At 39.9% G+C, this 24537-nt stretch overlaps 1 protein-coding gene across 3 annotated transcripts in view; it reads left to right on the forward strand.

Annotated features, from left to right (window-relative positions):
- The first annotated feature begins 2126 nt into the window (after positions 1 to 2126).
- The window catches only part of gna12a (guanine nucleotide binding protein (G protein) alpha 12a), a 73252-nt gene continuing 50841 nt past the window's right edge, over positions 2127 to 24537 (forward strand). Inside the window, exons 1-2 of one of the 3 annotated variants that reach the window (XM_048609874.1) lie at positions 2127 to 2609; positions 21310 to 21369. In XM_048609874.1, the coding sequence (XP_048465831.1) occupies positions 2337 to 2609; positions 21310 to 21369 (333 nt within the window). In that variant the 5' untranslated portion in view covers positions 2127 to 2336. Of the gene's footprint in view, positions 2610 to 2844; positions 2922 to 21309; positions 21370 to 24537 lie in introns of those variants that run through there. The other 2 variants (XM_020517698.2, XM_048609876.1) reach the window with 2 other exon arrangements.

Below are 24537 nucleotides of genomic sequence, written 5' to 3' on the forward strand. Positions count from 1 at the left end.
TTCTTAAAAATGCCACTCAAGTGCCACTAATCTCTGATCCTCAATATACTTTGTGCAATCCTGCAGGGCCATCTGTAATTTTACAGGAAACTGTCCAGAATAACTGCACATAGCTGCACTGACAGAGCAAAACAGACCTAATTCAATCAGGCAGATAATAAATTACCAGCACAAAGTGTGCCCCTTTCCTGTCAACTATTGCTTATATTTACACCTGAACCGATTTTTCCAGCCACTTTTCGTCACAAACTTCAAGGTGAGCATTTTTTTAAGTGTACACTGTTCAAACGAAGATCACAGAAAAAAAATGAGGCGGAATCAACCGCAAGTGCCCGGGAGATCACTCCGGAAGCCTTTTCCTCGCAGTTCCCGAGTGTGTTGATAATCAACGTCCGGGCGGTGGCCCCGCCCATTCTTTCACTCCGATTGGCTATCACTTGCGGCGCGGCTGTCGGTTGGCCGCGGGAGCTGTCAGTCACTGTGATTGACAGATGGTTGGGGAGGATGCTGTCTCCGCTGGGAAGGTGAGTGAGGGTCATCGGGGAGGCTGCACTCCCGAAGTGGGTAAACGCCGCTCCATGCCGCGCGGGGTCGGATTACTGTACCCTTCCCATCCCTGCCGCAAGGTTCACTCCTTTCCTGCTGCAGGATCCAGTGGCCCCTACTCATGGAGTCTGCCCATTGATTGGGTTGGGATCCCATTGTCAGTAGCCCATTACATTTATATAGCAGAGACAACAAGGTGCAGGGCTGGATGAACACAGCAGGCCAAGCAGCATCATAGGAGCAGAGAGGCTGACGTTTCGGGGATATGTTCCCTGCTCTTGTGTTATTTGTGGTGTGGCATTTTTTATGTGCACCTGAGACGGTCGTCGGAGCCTCGGATGAACGGTCATCGGAAAAGTAATTACATCTCTGATAATGCAAAATTCCTTCTGGAATGGCAGTCTTGATCATATATTCAAGCCTTGGGAACTCCACAACCTTCTGACACAGAAAGAAGTGTTACCAACGGTACTAAAATGAACACCCTTTTTTTAAAGAAACAACCTATCAAAACAGGCACTTTTGGCAACGCTGACAGACAACAGGAAAAGAATCCACCAGCCCACGGAGACTCTCCCACCCATGCCTTTTGTATTACAATCTTCCCATTAGCTGGTCCTGTGTGATTGGCTGTGCATAAACAAAGGTGGGTTTTAAGGACCTGGCCAGAAGGCCTAAGGGTAGGTCCCATCTATTCCAGAATTGTATCGCAACAAATCTGGAAAAATTGATTGAAAATATCTACATACTTCCAGTCCCAACCAGAAGACTTGAAACTCTCTTGTCAAAAAGAAAACAAGTAAAATGTTGGAGAATTATTTACGATCGCCTCTGTGCTCTCAGGAGTAACGGGAGGCATGTTAAACACAGTGCAGATGTTTTGGAACAGCATCATTTAGACCCTCAGATGCAGCTGCTTCCCAACCCCTGAGGAGACAGGGAGGGAGGAGGCGGGTTTAAATGACTGACAGGCTACCTACCACTGAGAGCTCCTAACCCCATGACCGGCGGCCGTACGACTTTTCCAATGGCTAGACCGTTCAGACTGTAGACCAATGGGCAGCAGCGCATCGGTGATTGACATTAGCATGAGACGGGGCCTTTTCTCGGGGTGTGGCGCAGGCCGTGCCCGCATCATCCAACTGATTTGTTGAGGTGAACGAACAGTGAAACCCCCTTATTGAAGATATCCGGACCGGACAAATTAACAATAAACACAATTAATACTAGCGTGCACTTTCACTTCTTCGAGAAAGCATAACAAAACAAGGATCCAGCCAGTGGGTGGAATCTGATTTGATGTAATTCACGGAGGAGGTAACCAATCCCGAGGAGAAGCTTCGCGTCTTCGGGGCAACGCCCGTTTTTTTGAAAAGTTCCTGATTGACGGGCGGGCTGGCCAGTCAGAAGTTAGAGAGGGCAGGAGGGTGGGGCGTGTACCTTCGATTGACGACGTGACTGACCAGTACATGGTTAGATTGATTCTGATTGATAGGCGTGATATCCAATAGCCCGCAGGGACTGCGCGCATAGTCCCTCCCTCCCTCCCCTCTGGTGAAGTTTTCGTCCGTCAGTTGGGCAATGAATGGGGAGTCGGTGGGTCCGGCTCAGGGATCGTGCAGGGCGGACGGACTGATTTAAAGCGTGTTTCTTTTTTTTTAAAAAAAAATTTAAAAAAAAACTTGCGGTGGAATCATTGTTTATTTTTTCTCAAAAAAAAAACAAAGGTCGGTGAAGGGTTGTGCGTGCCAACGTTTGTGTTGTTACTGAGGTGCGGGCCAACGGAGAGGATGGCCGAGCTGGTGCAGCGTCTGGGCGCTTGTTTCCCGGCCTGTCAGTCCAGCCAGAGCGAGCGGGCACAGCGCCGCAGGAGCCGGGAGATTGACGCCTTGCTGGCCCGGGAGAGGCGCTACGTCCGGCGCCTGGTCAAGATTCTGCTGCTCGGGGCCGGCGAGAGCGGCAAAAGCACTTTCCTCAAACAGATGAGGATCATTCACGGCAAAGACTTCGACAGCAAAGCCCTGGAGGAGTTCCGGGACACCATTTTCGAGAATGTTATTAAGGTATCTCAGCCAATACAATGAAGTGTGGGATGGTGGTGAGGAATTAACTAAGCCCTCTGGTGTCTCCGTTTTCATTTAGGACCGAATGATGTCCCCCTTCACACGCACAGTCTTATACAAGGCGTTAAGACGATGCTGTCCAATTATCTTCAGTTTTGCTGCCTTGCCTTGCCATGCCACTTAAAATTGAAAGTATTTTGATTTCCCCCCCCCCCGCCCCGCTTTTGGAGATGCTCTTCAAAGTTGTTAATTCCCATGTAGATGGAATACGGCATTTTCCTCTGTGTCTCTTCCTGCAAATGTTTGTGCATTGTGAGTATCTGGTTAAAACCATGAGATTTGTCAAACCCACTTCCGAAGTATGTCAGCGCTTTTTTTCTTTGTGGTAGAAGTACTCCGTCCATTTACGAGAATCAGTTAGTCGCAATGTACGGCTTTGCAGGGTGTAGCCAAGTTAAAATGGTATATCTATGGCCTCATGTACTGATTAACTTAATAAGTTACCTTAGCACGTGTTGAAGCTGTCGTGTACACTTGGCTTCTGTTGCTATCCGCAGCATGCTTGGTATTTACCAAATAGGTTATAGATTAAGTTACGGATATACTATGTTGATATGGGTGTGCATATTTGTTGTTCGGGAAATATGCTGTAGGATGGCAATTAAGTGCTTTGGTCTAGAAGATAAAGTACGTTAGGCATTTGTGTGTTAAATGTGGATTTTGAAATCCTCTGCAAGTAGGAAAGGAATGTGCTGTATTTAGAAAAAGTATGGAGCATTACTTTATATCTGTATGGATCAGAGTATTTTAAACTGTATTTTTGAGGTTATGGTATTGAGTTGCAATCCTATTAGTTCACATTTCTATTGAATTAGCACAAAACAAAACATTTTGAGTCTGAAGTGAATCACAACTCATTATCACTTTTGAACAGTCTACATTTTGTTTTCAGCCTACACTTTTTTTTCTTTATTTTTTATGGCAAAACTTAATTTCAGTGTTTTCTGCAATTAATGTTAACATGATAAAAGCTGAAAAGCCAATAATGTTTCTTTGCTGATTCAAAGGAGTTGACTGAAACAATTTCTTCTGAGGTCTGATGACACTTTCACTAAGATCTGATTTTCCTCATTTTTCGTTGCACCTGTTGAAGTATCTGTATGTTTAATACTTGAGGTTTTGTATAACATTGAAACACCCAAGCAAAAGACTATAGCACATTGAGTTGGCCATTAATAAGACTGGAACAGATAGGATAGAACAAAGTGAATTGAGAAGCATATGTAGTGTAATGCCAATTCAAGATTCTTAAATTCTGTACATTGTTGGAGGAAGATAAGCTTTTAATGTCCAAGGGCTGTGATGGGCTAAATGGTTCAACAAGTCTTTTCTCCAGCGAAGTGAGATTACAGGAAGAACATTACATAATAAAAGAGCATTACCAAAGCTATTGATTTAAGTTCTGTTTTAATTGCATGGGGTTCTGGAAAATGAACTGGTATTTGAAGATTGAACTCTGGAGTTTACTTGGATTAAAAAAACTACAAATAAATCGGCCTTGGCAATCATCCAGAATGGAACGATACAGCATAGAATGAGGCCGTTTGGTCTAATTTGTTTCTTAGGCTCTTTCAAAGAGCTATCCAATTAGTTCAATTTCTACTTGTTCATTTCCCATAGCCAAACAAATTTTACCCCTTCAGGTATTCATTCATTTCCTTTTTAAAGTTACTGTATCTGCTTCAACCATTCTTCATTCAGTGCATTCTGTCTCATGTTGCCTCTGGTTCTTTTGCCAGTTACTCTAATGTGTATCTGCTGGCTACTTACCATTCTGTCTCTGTGATAACTTCTTGTTTCATTAATAAAATCTCTAAACAATTAGAGCATCTCTACCAAATATCACCCGAGCCTTGACAGCTCTGATCTCTTAATGTAACTGAAGTCTTCCATCTATCATACCATTCCATTTAATTTCCTTTACACTCCTCCATGACCTGGATATCTTTTCAATAGTATGATTAAAAAGAGAAAGTTGTACAAGGTTGTGGAAAGGAAACATGGGCTAATATGTAAAAGGCTTTTTGTTTTGAACAATGTGTGAGAAGTGGCAGAGCTTCCTCTTGATCTGAAATCAGTAGACAGTTACTCCTTTAACATGTCTGTTCTAGAGTTCTGTTTAGGAGACCAGAAGCATGAAAGGGAGGCAAAATATTTGTAGGCAGTTTTACTGTGAACGAAATATGAGATAAAAGGAAGTAGTGAGGCTAGAAATGTCAAAGGGTGAATGACTGTAATTGAAGCCAATTCAAAAATGGATCCTTTCCTGTGAGTAACTAATTGCTACTTGTTTTAAAATCTCATTAAGTATAAGGCAAGACAGCTTGGGGGGCAAAAATGAACTCCAGTATTAACCGGTAGAGGAGATAAATATGTGCGGTTAAAATGTGATCTGCTCTGTGACAAAATTTACTTTTAACAAACCGAATTACACATTACAATGTTGTGGAAATATGTAACAAATAAAGAAAATAACTCCAGTTAATGCAGAAAGTTCTGGTATTGATTAATGTATTGTTTTTAGTGCCAAACAGCTGCATTAAAACCAAAAGCAAAAATCTAGCTTTCTCAAGCTTCAGCTGGTGAAAGGCAGAGGCTAACTAGAGGAAGTACGCTTTTTTTCTTTGCCAAAGTATTTACAGAAGAAAATTAATTTTGCCTTTAATTTTGGCCATGTACTCTAATACCTTGTTGGGTAGCTTGGTGTCAAATCATGTTTGGGAATGCACCTGTGAAGCACCATGGGAGGTTTTGCTGCATTAACAGTGTAAGTTGGTGTGTACACTCTGCTGTGTCCTAGGTGGAATCCCTGTTCTCTATTGAGCTAGCCAATCTCAGCCAGAGCAAAGTAATGTCTTTGTGTGTCTTTTTTCTTTTTACAGTATCCCTGGTTTAGGATTGAGGAATCAGTCTGAGGTATGATGCAAAATATGTGTACAGTCTGACTTAGCTGTGGCACTGGTGTTTGTTTCCACATTATAAACAAAATATTTTTGCTTTCTGCAGGAGTAACTCTCATACTTGTAGTTCTGCAGCAAGGAAAATATTTTTTGGTAGTCCCCCAGCCCTGTGTCAACATATGTTTATCAGAATTCTAGAATCAATTACAATTTTGTCCTAATCAATTCAATTAAACATAGTCCTTTGAACCTTCTAACGTTATCTTGAATTAATAATTGTCTTTATATACTCTATCTGCCGTATTCTTCTTCTTCCTGAAAAAATCAAAACAATTACTTTTGACGGAAATATACTGTTTAATTTTCAAAGCTCTTTGAATTTCAAGTTGGTCTTTGTTTTTCGCTTGTGTCCAACTTACTTGATCTTACGATACGGGTGATGCGATCGTGACATTTGTCACTCAAACTTTAGTTGCTGTGAGAAATGGGTGACAATGTCCATTTAATTATTAGAGTTCTTATGATTTGTATTGGGAATTCCAGAATACCAAATGAAGCAGTGCTAATTTATGTTCTGGTCTAGTTGTTTGTGACTTTAAGGTGATAATGTTCCCATAGCATCATTGCTGTAGTACTTGGTGATAGAAATTGCAAAGGATGGAGGTGCAAGCAAAATGGTTTTGGTGCGTAGTTACAACGCATCCTGCAGATTGTATGTATTTCAGCTATTGTGCACTTATAATTGATAGTCTGTCCTTGACAGTTCCAAGCTTCGTTCGTTTTATAGCAGCAGTACCCATCCAAACATCTTGAAGGCTTCAGGAGGTGAGCTATTCATTGCAAAGTACTCAATTTGTGAGACACTCCTCCAACTACGGTGCAGATTTGGGTGGCCTGCAGGATGTTGATAGAGAAGAGCTTGCCGATAGCAATGCTTTAAAGATATGGTGAAATAATGACTTTCATCTGTTCTGAGATGCTTGTTAACTGGCATGAGTGGCATTATAGCCCATGTCTAATCAAGTTCTTGCTTTAAGCTTACAGGTCTTCCTTTTTAGAATCACACCAGAATTAATTTGATTTATTACTGTCACGTGTACCAAAATACAGTGAAAAAGTGTAGATTTGTGTGCTGTACAGGCAGATCATACCATACAAGTGCATCAGGGTAACAAAGGAGACTGCGGGGTGCAGATAGAGATCAACATTAACATTTAAGAGGTCTGTTCAAAAGTCTGATTGCAGCAGGGAAGAAGCTGTTCTTGAATCTGTTCATATGTCTATCCAAACTTTTATATGTTCTGCCTGACAGAAGAGGGTGAAAGGGAGTATAACCAGGGTGGGAGGGGTCTTTGATTACAGAGGTTGCTTTCCTGAGGCAGTGCTAAATATCGATGGCAGGCTGCTTTGTGTGATTGACTGGGCGGTGTTCATGACTCTTTGTAGTTTCTAACAGTCTTGGAAAGAACAGTTGTCATACCACACTGTCATATATCCAGAGAGGATGCTTTCTATGGTGCATTTAAAAATGGATATGCTACATTTCCTTAGCATCCTGAGGAAGTTGCAGCATTTGAGTTTTCTTGACCGTACTTCAGCATGGTTGGATCAGGACAGATTGCTAGTGATTATCACTCCCAGGAACTTGGTGCTGTTGACCATCTCCACTTCGGCACCATTAATGCAGACAGGAGCGTGCCCTCCACTTCACTTCCGGAAATCAATAACTAACTCCTTCATTTTCCTGATGTTGACGGAGTGATTCTTGTCTTAATACCACGCTGCTATCTCATTCTTTATTCTGTCTCATCATTGTTTGAGATCTGACCTACAATGGTGGTGGTGTTAGCAAACTTGTAAATGGAATTAGTGCGTAATTCGGTCACACAGTCGTAAATGCATAAAGGAGTATAGTGAGGGCTGAGTACGCTGCCTTGCAGGGCACCAGTGTGATGATTATCATGGAGGTGTGAAGACCATAAGACATAGGAGCAGAAATTAGGCCATTTGGCCCATCGAGTCTGCTCCGCCGTTCAATCATGGCTGATAAGTTTGTCAACCCCATTCTCCTGCTTTCTCCCCGTAACCCTTGATCCCCTTGATAATCAAGAACCTACCTATCTATCTATCTTGGTTTTAAATGTACTCAATAACCTGGCCTCCGCAGCCTTCTGTGGCAGTGAATTCCATAGATACACCACTCTCTGGCTGGAAAAGTTTCTCCTTCTCTCCATTCTAAAAGGTCTTCCCTTCACTCTAAGGCTGTGCCCTCGGGTCCTAGTCTCTCCTACCAATGGAAGCATCTTCCCAACACCTACTCTGTCCAGGCCATTCAGTATTCTGTAAGTTTCAATTAGATTCCCCCCTCATCTTTCTAAACTCCTATGAATATAGTCCCAGAGTCCTCAGACATTGCTCATATGTGAAGCTTTCCATTCCTGGGACCATTCTCGTGAACCTCCTCTGAACCCGCTCTAGGGCCAGTACGTCATTCCTGAGATATGGGGCCCAAAACTGCACACACTACTCCAAATGTGGCCTGTTGTTGCCTATCCTTAGTGTATGTGGTCCGTGGGTCTGGAAGTTGAGGATCCAGTTAGAGAGGAAGCAGAGACCTAGGTCTTGGAGTTTGGAGATGAACTCATTTGGAAATATGGTATTGAAGGCGGGGCTTTAGTCAATAAGTCGGACCCTGACGTGGGTTCCTTGTTGTCCAGATGCTCCAGGGATGAATGTAGGGCCAGGGAGTTGGCATCTGCTTTAGACCTACTGCACCTGTAGGCAAATTGCAAAGGACCAACTCAATCTGGGAGGCTGGAGTTAATGTGATCCGTGACTGACCTGTCGAAGCACTTCATAATTATGGAGGTCAGAGCCACTGGGTGGTAGACATTGAGGCACACACTGTGTGATTTTTACTTTGTCAGGATGATGGTGGTCTTTTTGAAGCAGGTGGGAACTTCAGATTGTAGTACAGGTAGTTCTGCTACAATGTGTGTTTTTTGTTATGACAATTGATGAATATTGGGCACTGTTTGGACAACACAAACTTTCAGCTGTACAAGTATAGTGATTTTCAATGACAATTTTGTGTAGTGTGAGGTAATGCAAGAACGCAACTATCGCGTTATAGGAGAACTATTTATAAAGAGAGGCTGAACATGTCTGTGAATACTTCCTCCAGCTGGTCTGCGCAAGGTGGGAGTGCATGTCCAAGACTACATTCGGAGTCATTGCTTTCCATAGGTTCATTCTCAAATTGTCATTAAACCATCCAACCCCTTACCGTTTGGTGGAGGGAAGGTCAGTAATGAAACAGCTGAAGAGCATTCTTTGAGGAAATCTTGCAAGAATATCCTGAGGCTGTGATCACCTTGACTAGCCAACATGTAAAAGAGTATAGTGTTTATTGCCCTTGAGAAGGCAGTGGTGATTTCTTCCTTAAACCATTGTGGCCCATGTGGTATAGGTATACCCACAATATAGTTAGAATTTTGGCAATGAAGGACTGGCAGGATCATTCCAACATTAGAATGGTCTGTGGCTTGGAGAGAACCTGCAGGTGGTGGTGGTCCTGGGCATCTGTTGCCCTGTCCTTCTAGCTAATAGATCATGAGTTTGGAAGGTACTAATGAAGAAGCTCAACAATTGTTAGTGCATCCCTACTCATTGCTACCACTGTGCAGCAGTGGCAGAAGGCTACTTTGTCCCATTTGTATTGGATTTCTTAAGTGTTTTTGGAGCTGCACTTATCCAAGCAAGTTGCGAATGATCCGTTACAGCTGTTTTGCTAGAGTTCCATGATATCATATTCAGTTGACTGCTCTCTTGACGTTAAAGACTGTGACTGTTTTCCCCTTGTGTCTAGTTTGGAGCAAGGTCTTGAGCCAAGTTTCTGTATTAGTAAATAGTTGTTGCTTGATATAAATGACTTGTTCTATCACTGATGGCTGATTTTTGTGATAATTTTCTTATATCGGTGGAGAAAAAGGTAGGGAAGATGACTTTACTTTCGATGTTTCTCCCCTAACAGCTTGAAGAGAGGCCATTTATTTTACAATGAGGAAATGTTTGAACACTTTATTCCCTTGCAGAGAAAACTTCCAACAACTCTGTCACTTCCATACATTAGAGCCCCTAGTCTCAGATTTGTTGCAGAGCTGATCATCCTCTCTTACTGAATGATTGAGGAGAGTCTAGAATTGTTAACAGTTCGCTATCACCTCATTTCTTATGTACATTTTAAATCCTCCCAGGAGATTTGCGTTTGCTATATTGGACTAAAATAATTTCAGTGCATGCTGAATCCATAGACCAGTGGCACTTGGGTGAATCAGAAACCAGTAGACACAGGGCTTCCTGAGAATAATACTGACACTTTTTTTCCCAAGTTAAATGCTTGATTTTTATGGGAGTAGAATATGGAGAAGTTAAAACTCTTAAGATGAAAAGTATTCTTTGCATTTAACCTTTTTTAATTGTTTTCTATCTTCTTTCTGAACGGTTTCATGTAGTTTAGAACAATGCATTTTTCCTGAAAACTCTTTACTGTGTTTAAGAGGAGATTTAGAACTTGGTTCCACTCCATGTGGCTCGCTGTAAAATTCTGCAGCCCAAAGCAGTTACAAGGTAAGACAAATACAAGGAAATACTGTGTCTGGAGAGGAGACTGTCAAGATGGATGTGGAAAAGTGATTTTTTTTTTAATGTGTCTGGAGGCATCCATAACAGAAGCAGGGCTCAAAATACAGAGGAGCATGGTTGAGTTGGCTCTTAAAACCTCATAGCATTCAAAATATAAAAAATGGAGATGAAAACATTCAAAAATACACAATATCAAAAGCATACCTGCCTCCCGCCTCACCCTGTGTTACGATTAGAAGAGTAGAGTATGGAAGAAAGTGAATCTGTGAGGAGCTGCTCATCCAATCCCTAATTCTGTCTCTCCCATGCCCCCTGTTAAAAGGCTTGAGAGGAAGTTTGGATTGTGAGAAGAACCTAGACAGAAATGTAAAAACAGTATAAGTTTCTATAGATATCTAGAAAGATAGAGTAAATAAAGTGTGTGATGGTCCACTTGAGAGAGAATGGAGAGTTAATGCTTGATAATAAGGCAATAGTGAACAAAATTAGTAAATATTCTCTTTCTGTAAACTGAAATAGATGTGGGCTGACAAGTCCCCCAGTCGTAAGACTCCATCCTGGAGCCTCAAAAGAGGTAGCTAATACGTGGTAATTACATTGATCTTAATTTTCTAAAATAAGAAACCTTCCCTGAAACTGGTGTTCGAATGGAAAGTAGCAAATATTCAAGACGGCAGGGTGGGGAGGGAGAGAAAACAGGAGACTGCAAGCCAGTTAGATTGACATCTGTTGTGGGGAAAGTGTTCGGATTTGTTAGAATCAAGCCTTTAAGGAATTATAGATGGACATTTGGAAAAATCCAAGATAATCGGGAAGAGTCATCAAAGTTTCATCAAAGATAAATCATGTTTAACCTATATGAATGAATAACATTGCTTTGAGGGGCAAGAAGGAGTTTGTTGACATGTTGAATTTAGTTTTCCAGAAGGCATTTGTCACAGTACCATGTAAAAGATTGTGATGTAAGTAGCATATTAACATGGTTAGGATCATTGAATAGATCATAGAATCCTTACAAAGTGGAAACAGGCCATTCAGCCCAACGAGTCCACACCGACCCTCAAAGTATCCCACCCAGACCCATCCACTATAACCCATCTAATCTACACATCCATGAATACTATGGACAATTTGGCATGGCCAATCCCCCTAGCCTGTACATCATTGGGCTGTGGGAGGAAACCCACGCAGACATGGGGAGAATGTGCAAACTCCACGCAGACAGTTGCCCGAGGGTAGTATTGAACCTGGGTTCCTGGCGCTGTGAGGCAGCAGTGCCGACCACTGAGCCACCATGTTAAAGTATTAGTTTGCTTACAAAAAGCAGTTTGCATAACAGATTGCTAGGTTTGTCCAGGTGCTTCAACAATTTACAATTCATATCAATTATTTTGGGTGTAGAAAGCAAAGGCATTGCTAAATTTGTAGATTACACCAAGGAAGGGTGAAAAGTCTGTTGTGAAAAGGCAATAAGGAGTTTGCAGGTCAATATAGATCAGTTGACTGAGTGGGCAAAAAATCTGGCCAATAGAGTACAATGTAGTAACATGTGAAAATGTTAACTTATGCAGGGAGAATAACGAAGGAGAGTATTGCCAAAATAAAGAGTAACTGCAGAATTGAGATGTTGGAGAATATAGATGTATTAGTGCATGAGTTACAAAAAGTTAGTGTGCAGGTATAGAAAGTAATAATGAAGGCTGATGGAATTCTGTCCTTTTATTACAAGAGGAATTGAAAATCAAGGTAAGAATGTTAAACTTCAAATATACAGGGCATTAAGGCATCTCAGATACTGTGTATAATTTTTTTTGTTTTTATTTAAGGACTTTTGTAAATATGTTGGAAATGGTTCAAAGGAAGTTTGTTAGATTGATAACAGGAATGAACAGGTTGACTCATGAAGTAAGGTTGGACAAACTAAACTCCTTTTCACTGGGGTTAGGAGTAACTTGATTGAATATGAGAGATCCCGAATGGCTTTGAGAAAAAGATTAGAGTTGCCATAGACTTGACTGGCCATGGGCTGCACTTTCTGACTGACTGGTGGTTTAACTTGAGAGTCACCACAGCTAAGGTGAGGGAAGAGATTGAAAAGGTGACTCTTTCGTGGTAACCTCAGCTGGTGTTGGCATTGAATCCACATGTTGGCGTCACTCTTCATCACAACCAACCATCCAGCCAACTGAGCTAAATGACCCCCAGGTGGGTGTGGAAAGGATGTTTCCTCTTATGAGTGAATCCAGAACTAGGGGATGCTTTTAATATTACGGGTTGCCCTTTGAGAACAAAGATTTATTTTCTTTCTTCAGGAGGATTGTGAATTTGGAATTCTCTGTCTTGGAAGGCATTGAGGTGGAGGTCACTGAATATTTTTAAAGTAGAGGTATATTTTTACATTTTTGTTAGGCATTAGAGTCGAAGTTTATTGGGACTATTTGGGGGTGGAGAATTTGAAACAAACTGATCAGCCATGATCTTATTGAATGGCACAATAGGCTCAAGGGATGAAGAGTCATCCAGACTTGAAACGTTAGCTTGCTTTCTGCCCATGGATGCTGTCTGCTCGCTGTTTTCAGCCAAGTGACTTAACTTCAGGTCCTAATTTATATGTGGTTTGCAATATTTTTGTTTCCACAAGTTCTTTTGCAAAACCAATGCAATATCAAATTTTTAACAGAAATGCCAGTCAGGTGTGAGCCTTTTATCCAAATATATAAGGTTGCAGTTACACTTCTGTTTTTAATGCATGTCTACAGCCTTATCGACTTGCAAGTGAATAGTACCTGATATATGTTACTTCTGTGAATCAGACTGTTGTGTATTCTTATTCACATTTTGAGTTGTGATTTTTTTTTTCCTTGTTTTTAAGTGCCACGGTAAAATTATTCACTTTTTCAAAATGGATTAAGTGCCCAGGAGGTCCAACTAATACACTGACTTTGACTTTTAAACTCTACTTAGTACTGCAGTGTAATTGTCAGACCTAGAGTTGGACTGTCTGAGGGTCTTGATTTGGGTTGAAGTGTAAAATGTCTGCATAATGGCATCTAATTTAGGCAGTAATGTTTCCACTTCTACTTTGTAAGCAGGCACGCACACTTGTGCGTAATGTATTATGGAAGATTTAGTTTGCAATTGACAAATCTAATTGCTCTTGCTTAATTATAATTATTTTCACTTTGTATCGATGTTATAAGAAAAAAAATTAGTATGCTGCTGGAAAGATCAGTCTTGAAGAAAAAAGAATTCATGATATCCCCAATGGTATTTATTCTTATAATTTTGCAACTGTCAACTGTTAAATGTCTAACGAATTCAGGTTGCTGCTTCCATTGTGCAATGAAATCTCCAGTTATAGTATGAATGTTTGCTATCCACCCAGTTTATCAATCTTTAAAATTTTTTTCTGACTAATGTTTAAGAAAGAAATTAACAAATTTCTTCTTTTCATAGTACAGGCACACAGATTTCCCTGTATTTGTAATTAGTTTTGTGACTTCAAATGGAAGCCTTTTGCAGAGCACAATTTTTTTTACATTTGAGGATTTTTTTTTTCTATTCATTTTGTGGGATGTGGGCGTCGCTGGCTGGCCAGCATTTCTTGCCCATCCCTAGTTGCTCTTGAGATCTACATCTTTTAATTGCCCTGTACATTTTAAGTAAGTGATGAAAACAAATCCTGATTCATCTCTCCTCTTTTCCTCTCATCCCTGCATAATTATTTCCTGGTTTAAAAAAGAAATAGTCTTTATTATTTGTCCTACTACATGTCAGCATCTTTTTACCAAGTTGAAAAAGATGTCATTTAAGACTGAAGTAATTTGTCAACCCTCTAAAGGTTGATAATTGGTTGGGCCACCATTAACATGGAAATGCAGCAAAAACAGTTAAACCGTCAAACTTAGTTGTTAGACTAGGCATTTAGAATCTGACTAAACAAGGTGTTACTTGGGGATAGAGCAGAGACTGACAACCTCCTTGACCCAGTTTTTTTTTTAATGAGAAAGGTGCATGCATGTATGCATTCCTTTGTCTACCTGAAAAGAGTCCTCTGTATTAACATATATAGTTTCGAGCGCACCAATGTATTACATTGAAATCTGACTAATGATCTTAAATTGTGTTCTGGTGTAACTCTTGGAGCAGTCCAGATTCATTACTAAATGATTTCCAAAAGCAGCATTGCATCTAATGGTGGACATGCTGTTCTGAGTTTTGCAAGCATGATGGTCGAACATGACTGGAATGCTGTCCCACATAGGAGGCTTATCAAGAAGGCAAATTCGCATGGGATGCAGGGTAATATGATGAAATGGATTCAAAATTGGCACGGTTGTAGGAGACAGAGGATGATGACAAAAGGCTGCTTTAATGACTGCAAACCAGTGTCCAGTGGCATATCACAATGATCTGTGTTGCGTCCCCTATTATTAATCATCTATATAAGTGACATACATGATTGTGTGGCGATTTGGATCGGTAAATTTGTGGATGTCACAATCAGGTTGTTAACAGTAAGGTTGTGTCTCTTGTCTTGGGCTACAAGAAGATATAAACAGGATGGTCAAATGGGCAGATATAAGGGGTAGATGGAATTGAACCCTGAAAAATATGAGGTGATATACTTTGTAAGGAGTAATTTGACAAAGAAGTATATAATGGACAGCATGACCCTAGGAAGTGCTGTGGAGCAAAGAGACCTTAGCGTGTTTGTCCATAGATTTCTGAATTTAGTAGAGTCAGAATCATAAGGTCATACAGCATGAAAACAGACCCTTCGGTTCAACTTGTCCATGCCGACAGCGTTTTCCAAACTAAATTAGTCCCACTTGCCTGCGTTTGGCCCATATCCCTCTAAACCTTTCCAACTCATGTACCTATCCAAATGGCTTTTAAATGTTGTAACTGTACCTGCATCTGCCTTTTCCTCTGGATGTTCATTCCGCATACAAACCAACCTTTGTGTGAAAAGATTGCCCCTCAGGTCCCTTTTGAATGTTTCTCCTCTCACTTTAAGAACGTGCCCCCTGGTTTTGAACTCTTCCACTCTAGGGAAAAGACATTTGCTATTCACCTTGTGTATGCTCCCCATAATTTTATCAATCTCTATAAGGTCACCCCGAATCTCCTATGCTCCAGTGGAAAACCTCCCAGACTGTCCAGTCTTTACTTATAACTCAAACCCTCCAGTTCCGGCAGCATCCTGGTAAATCTTTTCTGGACCCTCTCCAATTTAATAATAATCTTCCTATAGCAGGGCAATCAGAACTGTACACAGTACTCCAAAAGAGGCCTCACCAAAATCCTGTACAACTTCATCATGACATCCAATTCCTATACTGGGTGGTCTGAGCAATGAAAGTAAGCATGCTAAATGCCTTCTTAATCACACTGTCTACCTGTGATGCAATTTTCAGCAGGGTGGTGAAAAAGGCAAAGGCATATGGAACTTGCCGTTATCAAGCACGGCATAGATTACAAAAGGCAGGGAAGTCATGTTGGAGCTAAGTGGAACTTTTGTGAGGCCACAGCTAAAGTACTGTGTGCAGATCCAGTTGCCATATTACAGGAATGATGTGATTGCACTGGAGCAGGCGAAGAGGAGATTCACCAGGATGCTGCCTGAGATGGAAAATTAAAATTGAGGAAAGATTGGATAGGCTTAGGTTGTTTTCATTGGAGCAGAGAAGGCTGAGGGACATGGACTAAGTGGACAAGGAACAGCTATTCCCCTTGGTGAAGGATCAATGACGAGGGAACACAGGTTCAAGTTGAGGCTTTAGGGAGCATGTGAGGAAAAACCTTTTTACCCAGAGGGTGGTGGCAGTCTAGCATTTGCTACATGACAGGGTGATAGAGGTGAATTGACTCATCCTTCAAAATGATCTAGATGAGCATTTGGCACATCATAACATTCAAGGCTATAGACCAAGAACCGGTAAATGGAATTAGGTTCGAGGTCAGGTGTTTCTTGCATGTTGATACAAAGTTGATGGGCTTAAAGGCCTCTTCTGTGCTGTATGATTCTATGAAGTCTGCTCCACCATTTAATGAGATTGTAGCTATTCTGATAATTGTCAACTCCATTTTCCTGCCTTTTTCCCCATAACTCTTGATTCCCTTACTGCGAAAAAGAATTCCACGGATTAACTGCCCTTTGAGAGAAAAAAAATCCCCTCTCATCTCTGCCTTAAATGGATGACCCCTTACTGTGAGATTATGTCCTCTGGTCCTAGACCTTTTCACAAGGGGAAACAACCTCATCACGTCTATCCTGTCAAACCTCTAAGAATTATATATGTTTTGTCAAACCCTCTAAGAATTATATAGTTTCAACAAAGTGTCCTCTCACTTCTCTCAACTCCAATGAGTACAAATGCATCCTACTCTGCCTCATTGGAAAATCCCTCCGTGCACAATCAAAACAGGTGAATCTTGTTTGGACTGCCTCCAATGCCAGTCTATCTTTGCTTAGATAAGAAGACCAAAACTGTTCACAGAATTTCAACTGTGGTCTGACTAGCATCGCTTGTGGTTGTACCTCATTTTTATTTCAAAAGGAATGAAGCATAAAGGTCAACAGTTCACTTTGTGTGCCTGTTACCTGCTGAAACTTGAATGCTAGCTTTTTGTGATTCATGCACAAGCATCTCCAATTCCTAGATCAAGTAAATCTATGAAGAAGTGCAGAATATGGGTTGAATATTATCACCAAAAAGGCAAAAATAATTATAGTCAAAAGGATTACTTTAGAAAAAACTGGACTGAAGATTGAAGTGGATGATGTGTTATGTCCACTCCCCTGTGTGGCTCAAACCTGTAATGATACAAGTAAAGATGCAAATGTATGCACTTGAAGTTCTGCACACAAACCATATGACAAATGATAAGTATTGGAAATTACAAGAGGAAAAAACTTGGAAGAATGAACTCCAGAAAAGAAAATAGTTAGTATTTCATCCATTAAATCAGAACTGAAAGCTACAGAGATCTTTTCTAAAGGGCAAAGTGGAGAGCAGCAGAAAGAGGTTGGCCTGGGTTTATCACAGAAGTGTTACAGTGCAAAAGGATTCAGCCCATAATGCCAGTACTGGCTCATTAAATGAGTGAGCATCATACCTTGGTGCTAATCTCCTGTTTTATTCCCCCCTCCTCCACCCCTTCACCTTTGCTCATGATTTTTATCCAAATAATTACTCAATGCCTACTTGAATTAAACGTGCCTTCACTGCAGTTCTAGGCAGTACATTCCATACCCTAGCTAGTTGCTGAGTGAAAAAGCGTTCCCTCACTTTCTCATGCTTTTGCAGTAGTGAGATGGTGTAATTTGACTGGTTTTAGACGAGCTAGTGCAGATGTGAGAAGATAGTGTGAGACAGACAGCTGTGACTTAACATGATCATGCTGTAGGTACACTGAGATGAGCAGCTACAAGCAGTAGCCACACTGTAAATATGAAACGTGCACCTTTGAGAGCAAAAGAAGTCATGCTGGATTGTCTTGTCAATGTACCTCTCCAGGTTGACTGTTTGACAGAAAACAACGTAAAAGCTAAGCTGTTACAGGGGGTCCCTGACTTACACTTATGAAAACTTGTTAGGAACACAATCCCATGTGGGTGTAATTTTAAAGGTCCGACTATGAACATTTCCTGTACTTGAACAAATGGTGACTCTATATTGTCCTGCATTATGTTCAGATTTGCGTGCTAATTGTCTTGCAAACACACTCAAGTGGAACATATTCACATCCTGGGAACTACCTGTGTGCAGCTGCTAAAGACTTTTTTGTAATGATTGCATTCAACCTTATTTGATTAAGGTTGCCACAAAGAATCTTTATAATGGAATTGAGCAGGGCAAGGGAAAATAGGCATGGAAAAGGACCAAGAAAAAGCTTTTTCATATGTGTCTTCTTGTTTCATTAGGGTTATCCTAATTTGACATAAGCTTAACACGATATCATGCTTAGTGGGTTTAATACAGGTGATGCATCATTTATGAAATATGTGTAGAGATGTTTCTTCAAGATATCCTTAAACTCGGATACATGATTACCATGAAAAGTACTTGGAGCCAAATACTATTGAGCTTGGAAGTTCATGAAACTTGGAAGTTTTCCCAGACATGGTGAAGAAATACATAAGTCAGGAACACTTGGCATTTGTTTTTTCTTCAGTTTCATTAGTTTTCCAGTAAGAGCAAGATGATTTTAGAACCATGTGGCACAATATGGTTTAATGTGAAAATACTGCTGCAAGAAATTAAATAAGCTTTTGGCTCTGAACTTCAAAATGTCTATCTTCCTTGGAATTTAATCTCCACTCAAAATACTTCAGTGTCTGACCCCTCTTTGAACAATTCCAAAACATTGCTTAAAATTAGCAAGCAACATATTTATGAAGTGACAAGCTATATTGTAACAACTTTGCCTTGCTGAAATTGGAATCGATTGCTTGGTGCAATTAAAGGTTCATGTAACAGTTATGTTATATCTGCACATTATATTCAAAGTGGGCAATATGGGTGGCTCTTGTGAGATATTTGGATAATTGAGTGCTTGGAATGTCTAAATGTTTCATTTACTAGTAAGCTCGTGCCTTGAATTTGAATTAGGTTTCAATAAGATAGTGCATGAAATGCTGAAACACACAGCTTACACTCTCCCTTTGCTTGTTTTTTTATTTCAGCATGAGGTTAGCAAATGTAGTTGATGGAAGACCTATTCAAGTGCCAAACAGTACAAGAATTGCAATGCTGTGTTATGTATTTGACATTACTTTCCTAAATTTAGAAAATCGTATTAAGATTTTATTGTACTTCCATTTAAAAACAAGTATTTTGTTTAAAAATTTGACATCCATGTTTGAATACTGTGGAGTTAGATCATGACTTTCTCTGACATGTCTTATACTATCTTGGCTCTATATTTCAGCTGTTGGCTTGCTGAACGATGCTTGGCTTTGGTTGGCTCTGTTAGCTGTTGTCCCTAAGCCAACTAGAGCTCTCTAGTCTGCAGTTTCCTTGACTTCTCAATACTGTACTGTGAATCTCTGAATCTAAGTCATCTAAATTAGAAATAGTAATGGGAACAATCTCTATGGTACCTCACTCAATATTTCTCCCTCCATCCTTGCTTAACTCTTGTGATGAAGGGCATGTTGATTTCAATCCTTATTTACACAGAATCACATAGATGTAAGCTTAATGAATAATTTTTTTGAGCAGAACTTTGGCCAATGTGCCCTGAGATGCTATTCAACAAGTTTAAAGAGTTAGAGGAGATCTTTTGAAGTGCTTGTTGACTGCTGGTTTAGTTGGCTTCTGTGTACCATTGAATGGCTACTATGGTGTAACATGAAATAATGTATAAGAAAACCTAACATATTGTAGGAAAGGTAAACCTTTTATTATGCGACATGCATTACAGCAAGCATTTCCTCCTTTCTCTGCACCTTTTATTGTTCTGTTACTCCAGGGATGGCACAGTGGCTCACAGCGCCAGGGCCCTGGTCTCAGGTACCTGTCTGTTTGGAGTTTGCACATTCTCCCTGTATCTGCATGGGTTTCCTCCTAGTGCTCTGGTTTCTTTCCACAATCCCAAGATGTGCAGGCTAGATGACGCAGGGTTACAGGGAGAGGGTAGAGGAGTGGGGTCTGGATGGGATGCTCTTCGGAGGGTCAGTGTGGACTCTGTAGGCTGAATAGCTTTCATTCACGCTGTAGGGGTTCTATGATTCTATATTGATTCTTAAAGTTTCAAAAATGTGGTTTAAAATGCATTATGCACTTCTCTAAAATATTTTGAAATATTTTCTGAAATGTACAGTGAAATATTGAAGTTCACTTTAAAGCTATGATTTTAAAACCTGGCTGCTAAACAGTCGTAAACCAGATTTCTAGTTGAAACTATAACACCATTTTATAGTTCTTAAACTCTGATTCCCTTATTTCTGACCTCTTGAATGCCAAATTTTTTTGTTCCATTTATTCACTCTATTCCAAAGTAGAAATCACATTTTAATCTCGTTTTGAGGGCATACAAAAGGTGAGGAGCAGATAATCTGCAGTACATAAGCCAGGTAAGATCATTAATTTTAATGAAACTTGCTACCAGATGAGTTATCTCTGCCTATATATAATGACTTTCTTGACGTTAAGTACAATTGCCATTAGTAACGTCTGTAGCTGCAAATTATTACAGAATTGTGAAAACCTGACCTGTAAGTCCTTGTAGTGACACACAGAGCTTTATATTAATTTTTTATCGCAGGATTAATATTACAATGGTTTTATGTCCAAACAAAATCGTGGTTTTTTTTTAGTTTTCTTTCTCCCTAATTTTGTGGTTCAGTTTTAAACCTGTGTAATTCATTTCAAAATCAATGAATAATCTCTTTGTTTTCCAGCTGTTCTATAAACCAGGCCAGTAGTCTAGTAACTAGATTACTGCAATTAAATTTACAGTAAATGCTTGCAGAAATTTCAGGCTAGGACAATGTGCTTCTTATTTTCTTTTTTTTTTCTATGTTTGTCATTGTGGAAAAGCTGAAGTTCGGGGGCAGGAGAACAAATTTTGAGGTTTCCGTTCAACTTGGAAGGAAATATTTTAGCAAATTTGAAAATGCTGCCTGTGTTATACCCGTTGGCTATATTCATTGAATTATACTCAAAGCTAGTTGTAATTCGGGCTAAAGCTGGTGTGTTTTAATTTAATTGAGGGGAACTGCTCAATCAATTGAGATTGTTTGTTTGTTTGTTTGTTTGTTTGTTTGTTTGTACCATGTGTCAAGGTCTTGAAACTACCATTTTATAATCTTTAGTTAATTTTTTTAGTAATTTTATGACAAAGCTGTTTAAAGTTACATTTGACTTTAGGTCTTCCATAACTCAATGTTCTTGTGTTAATACCCATTGAGAGGATGTTGACATGATTTACTAACTTACACTAAAGATTCGAGGATTTGGTTTGAGGCAGGACTAAATAAACTGGTGTTCCTTTCACTAGAACTGAAATAAAGATTGTGATGTGATGGAAATGGGAGGAGGTTTTCTGCCTTAATCTCACAGCCGATTTCTTTCTATTATTTCCAGACCCTGAAATGGGATAGCAAAATCTGTCTGCAAGGCTCCATTTGTAAACCCCAGCTTTCCGTACGTGGTTTTAATCAATTTCTCAATTAACTCTGCTATCTTCAATAATTTATGCACATGTACCCTGGGTGTCTCTGCTCTTGGACTCCAAAGAAAATTGTATTGCCTCTCATACTTGTACCAAAATACTTGCATTAAATTTGTTTGTCCATTTCACAAGCAAGACTGTTCTCTCTCAAAGCCTCCCACTATACTCCTTACAGTTTACAATGACTAAGATTTTTTCACCTCTACATTTCGAAAATGCATCCTGGGCACCCAAATCTAAGGGATTAATCTTTGTTAAGAAAGGCAGATCTTTGCCCTGGAACTTCAGGAACCCCACTATATGTCTTCCTCCAAATTGGGAAATGACCATTTACTCTGTTTACTGTCAAACTGTTAACTTTGTTTCCATGTTACCATTGTCCATTTTACTCTGTGAACTACATATTTTCTGACAATCCCTTTGGTTGTTTTTAGATCATAACAACTGTATTGCCTTCATGTCTGTTAGCTCACCTAACAGTCAAATCAAGTTGGCTGAACATGATTTACCCACAAAACCTATTTCTACCTGGTAGTGAATAACCAGAGGACATTCAATTTAAAACAGAAACAGAAATTCTGGAAAACCCTGCAGTCTGCAAGTGTCTGTGAAAAGAAAGCAGAGTGACCCTTCATTCTAAAGAATGTTCTAATTGTGGGATGAGGGCATTACTGGCCAGGTCAGCATTTATTGCCCAGAAGGCCGTTAAGAGTCAACCACATTGCTGTGGGTCTCAAATCACCTGTAGGCCAGACCAGACGAGGATGGCTGTTTCTTTCCCTAAAGGAAATTTGTGAGCCAGATGGGTTTTTCCAACAATTGACGATGGATTCATGGTCATAATTAGACTGTTCATTTCAGATTATTTTCATTGAATTCAAATTCCACCATGCTATGACAGGATTTGAACCCAGATTCCCAGAACATTACCTGGGTCTCTGAATTCATAGTCCAGTGATAATGCGACTCGGCCATCACTTCCCCACCTAGCTCTTTCAGAATACCAACACAATTGAGGTTAGCTGGGTAGTTTTGGTGGGAGGTTTTTCTAGGTTTGCAGCCTAGGACTCAAGAGTGTGCTCACTCTCTATTTTCTCTCTCTCTCTCCTTTTCTTTCATAATGTACAGTCAGTGTATGTGTGAAGTATGAACTCATTCCGGGGAGTATAACTTGCATACGTGTAGGTTACTGCACCACAGGAACTGGTGGCTGAAGACTGAACTTGATTGTTGATTACTTGAAAGCACCATACATGATAAGTTTGGTATCTTTCATAATGCCTCCTTGAAAGAGAAAGACACTATTTAGTCTCTTGCTGTGGTCTAATGGTAGAAAATTGCCTCTTTCAATAGCTGTCACCTTTTAGTTAGACTTTCGCAGAGCTGTAATTTTATAGTTACTTGCTGGCTTTACTGATTTCTATTGGGAATATCATTATAAATATTTGGATAAATGAGGAACATTGCTGTTTTTTCCTATATGGATTTTGGAAAAATAGACAGGGAGCTATTTGATTGTAGCTAGTAAGCTGAGCATTCAATCACTTTTTTTCTTTGGGCAGATGAGTTCCATCATTGAAACTCTTCTAATGTGGGTTTAATGTATACTATGCATAGAGAATATTTTGGTCGGAGTGAAACTCTTAACCAGAAGGTTTGAGGCAGATGTTGTTTTTGAAATAAAAAACAGTTAAGGCAAAAATGAAGATGGATTTTATCTTGGCCAACTAGAATGGAGCAGTCGTGTTTTGAAAATCTGAGTACTGCGTGTACTGCTAAGTCCGTGCACTCATCCTCTAGTTGCAGTTTTGCCCAGGCCTGTCACAAATGTGGCCTAAAGATATAACTGAATGAGACAGGAACCTTGTTAATTTGTGCATATTAGAGCTTGTATAAATAACCTACAATTGCAAGGTTGAGATACAAATTGGTCAACCATGTTTTCCATATTACTACCAGGCATTGAGCAGCCTAGCTGCTGATCTTGGTTTTTTTTTTGGTGGCTGCAGTGTACCTCATGGGCCTACATTGCTAACCATCAACCAGCTAATGTGGAAGCTGACTGAAAAACATTTCCTTGCCAGAGGAATAAAAATAAGTCTGGGCTTTAGATTGGCAAGAACAGGAAGTGAGCGGGTACAGTCCATTTACATTTAAAATCAGTCCTGTGATCTTGGGTTCTGATAGTAAAACAGAAAATATTTTGGTGGTGCTTTGAAAGCTACTAAGAATGAAAAGCTTATTTCATAATTCAAAGTTAAAGCAATGAAGAACGTGAATAAAAATCCATATTTCCATTACAACTTTTTTAAAAAAGAACTGTGCTAGTTACAACAGTACCTAATAGTGGCAGTTGTGCTACTTTACATGAACACTGTGCAATGGTTTATTCAAACCTGCAAATAACGCAGAAGTAGCTTAATTGTTAATTACTGTACAGTGAAATCTTATGCTGAAGGCTTTATAATGTAGTTCAAAGATTACTATCCATGGTGTTGGTGCACACGATGAAAATTTTGTGGGCATAACTTGAATAGGGTAGAACAAAAACAGAATTAGCCAAGATCAAATACATCATGCAAGAAGTTTCAGAAAGTAATCTACTTTAAGAGCAAGTCCTGTACTCAGGGCAACATTACATCCATTTTTTTCATCATTAAGTTAGAATATTTTTCTTATGTATTTCTGTAATAATAGTTTATTGGCAGCAAAATAATGCATTTTATTACACCTTCAAAAACATCAAAGCAGCAGGTTTCACTCCACCTCCCCCACTCCAAAATGAATTTGCTGACAGAGGAGTGAATGATGGGTGCAGTATCATTCCAGAAGTGGCTGTTGTAAGATGGGTATGTTAGCAATAGAATAGAAAAAAGTCTAACATTTGTAAATGCACGTATTCTTAAAATTATATGCCACAACTTTTGTTTCTTAGAGTGATAGAGATATACAGCACAGAAATAGACCCTTTAGTCCAATTTGTCCATGTCGATCAGATATCCTATATAAATCTAGTCCCATTTGCCAGCATTTGGCCCATTTCCCACTAAATCCTTCCTCCTCTTATACCCATCCAGATACCTTTTTTAAATGTTGTAACTCTACCAGCCTCCACCACTTCCTCTGGCAGCTCACCAAGA

Source organism: Rhincodon typus, chromosome 21 (assembly GCF_021869965.1).
Source record: "Rhincodon typus isolate 14 chromosome 21, sRhiTyp1.1, whole genome shotgun sequence".
Classification (NCBI taxonomy): Eukaryota; Metazoa; Chordata; class Chondrichthyes; order Orectolobiformes; family Rhincodontidae; genus Rhincodon; species Rhincodon typus.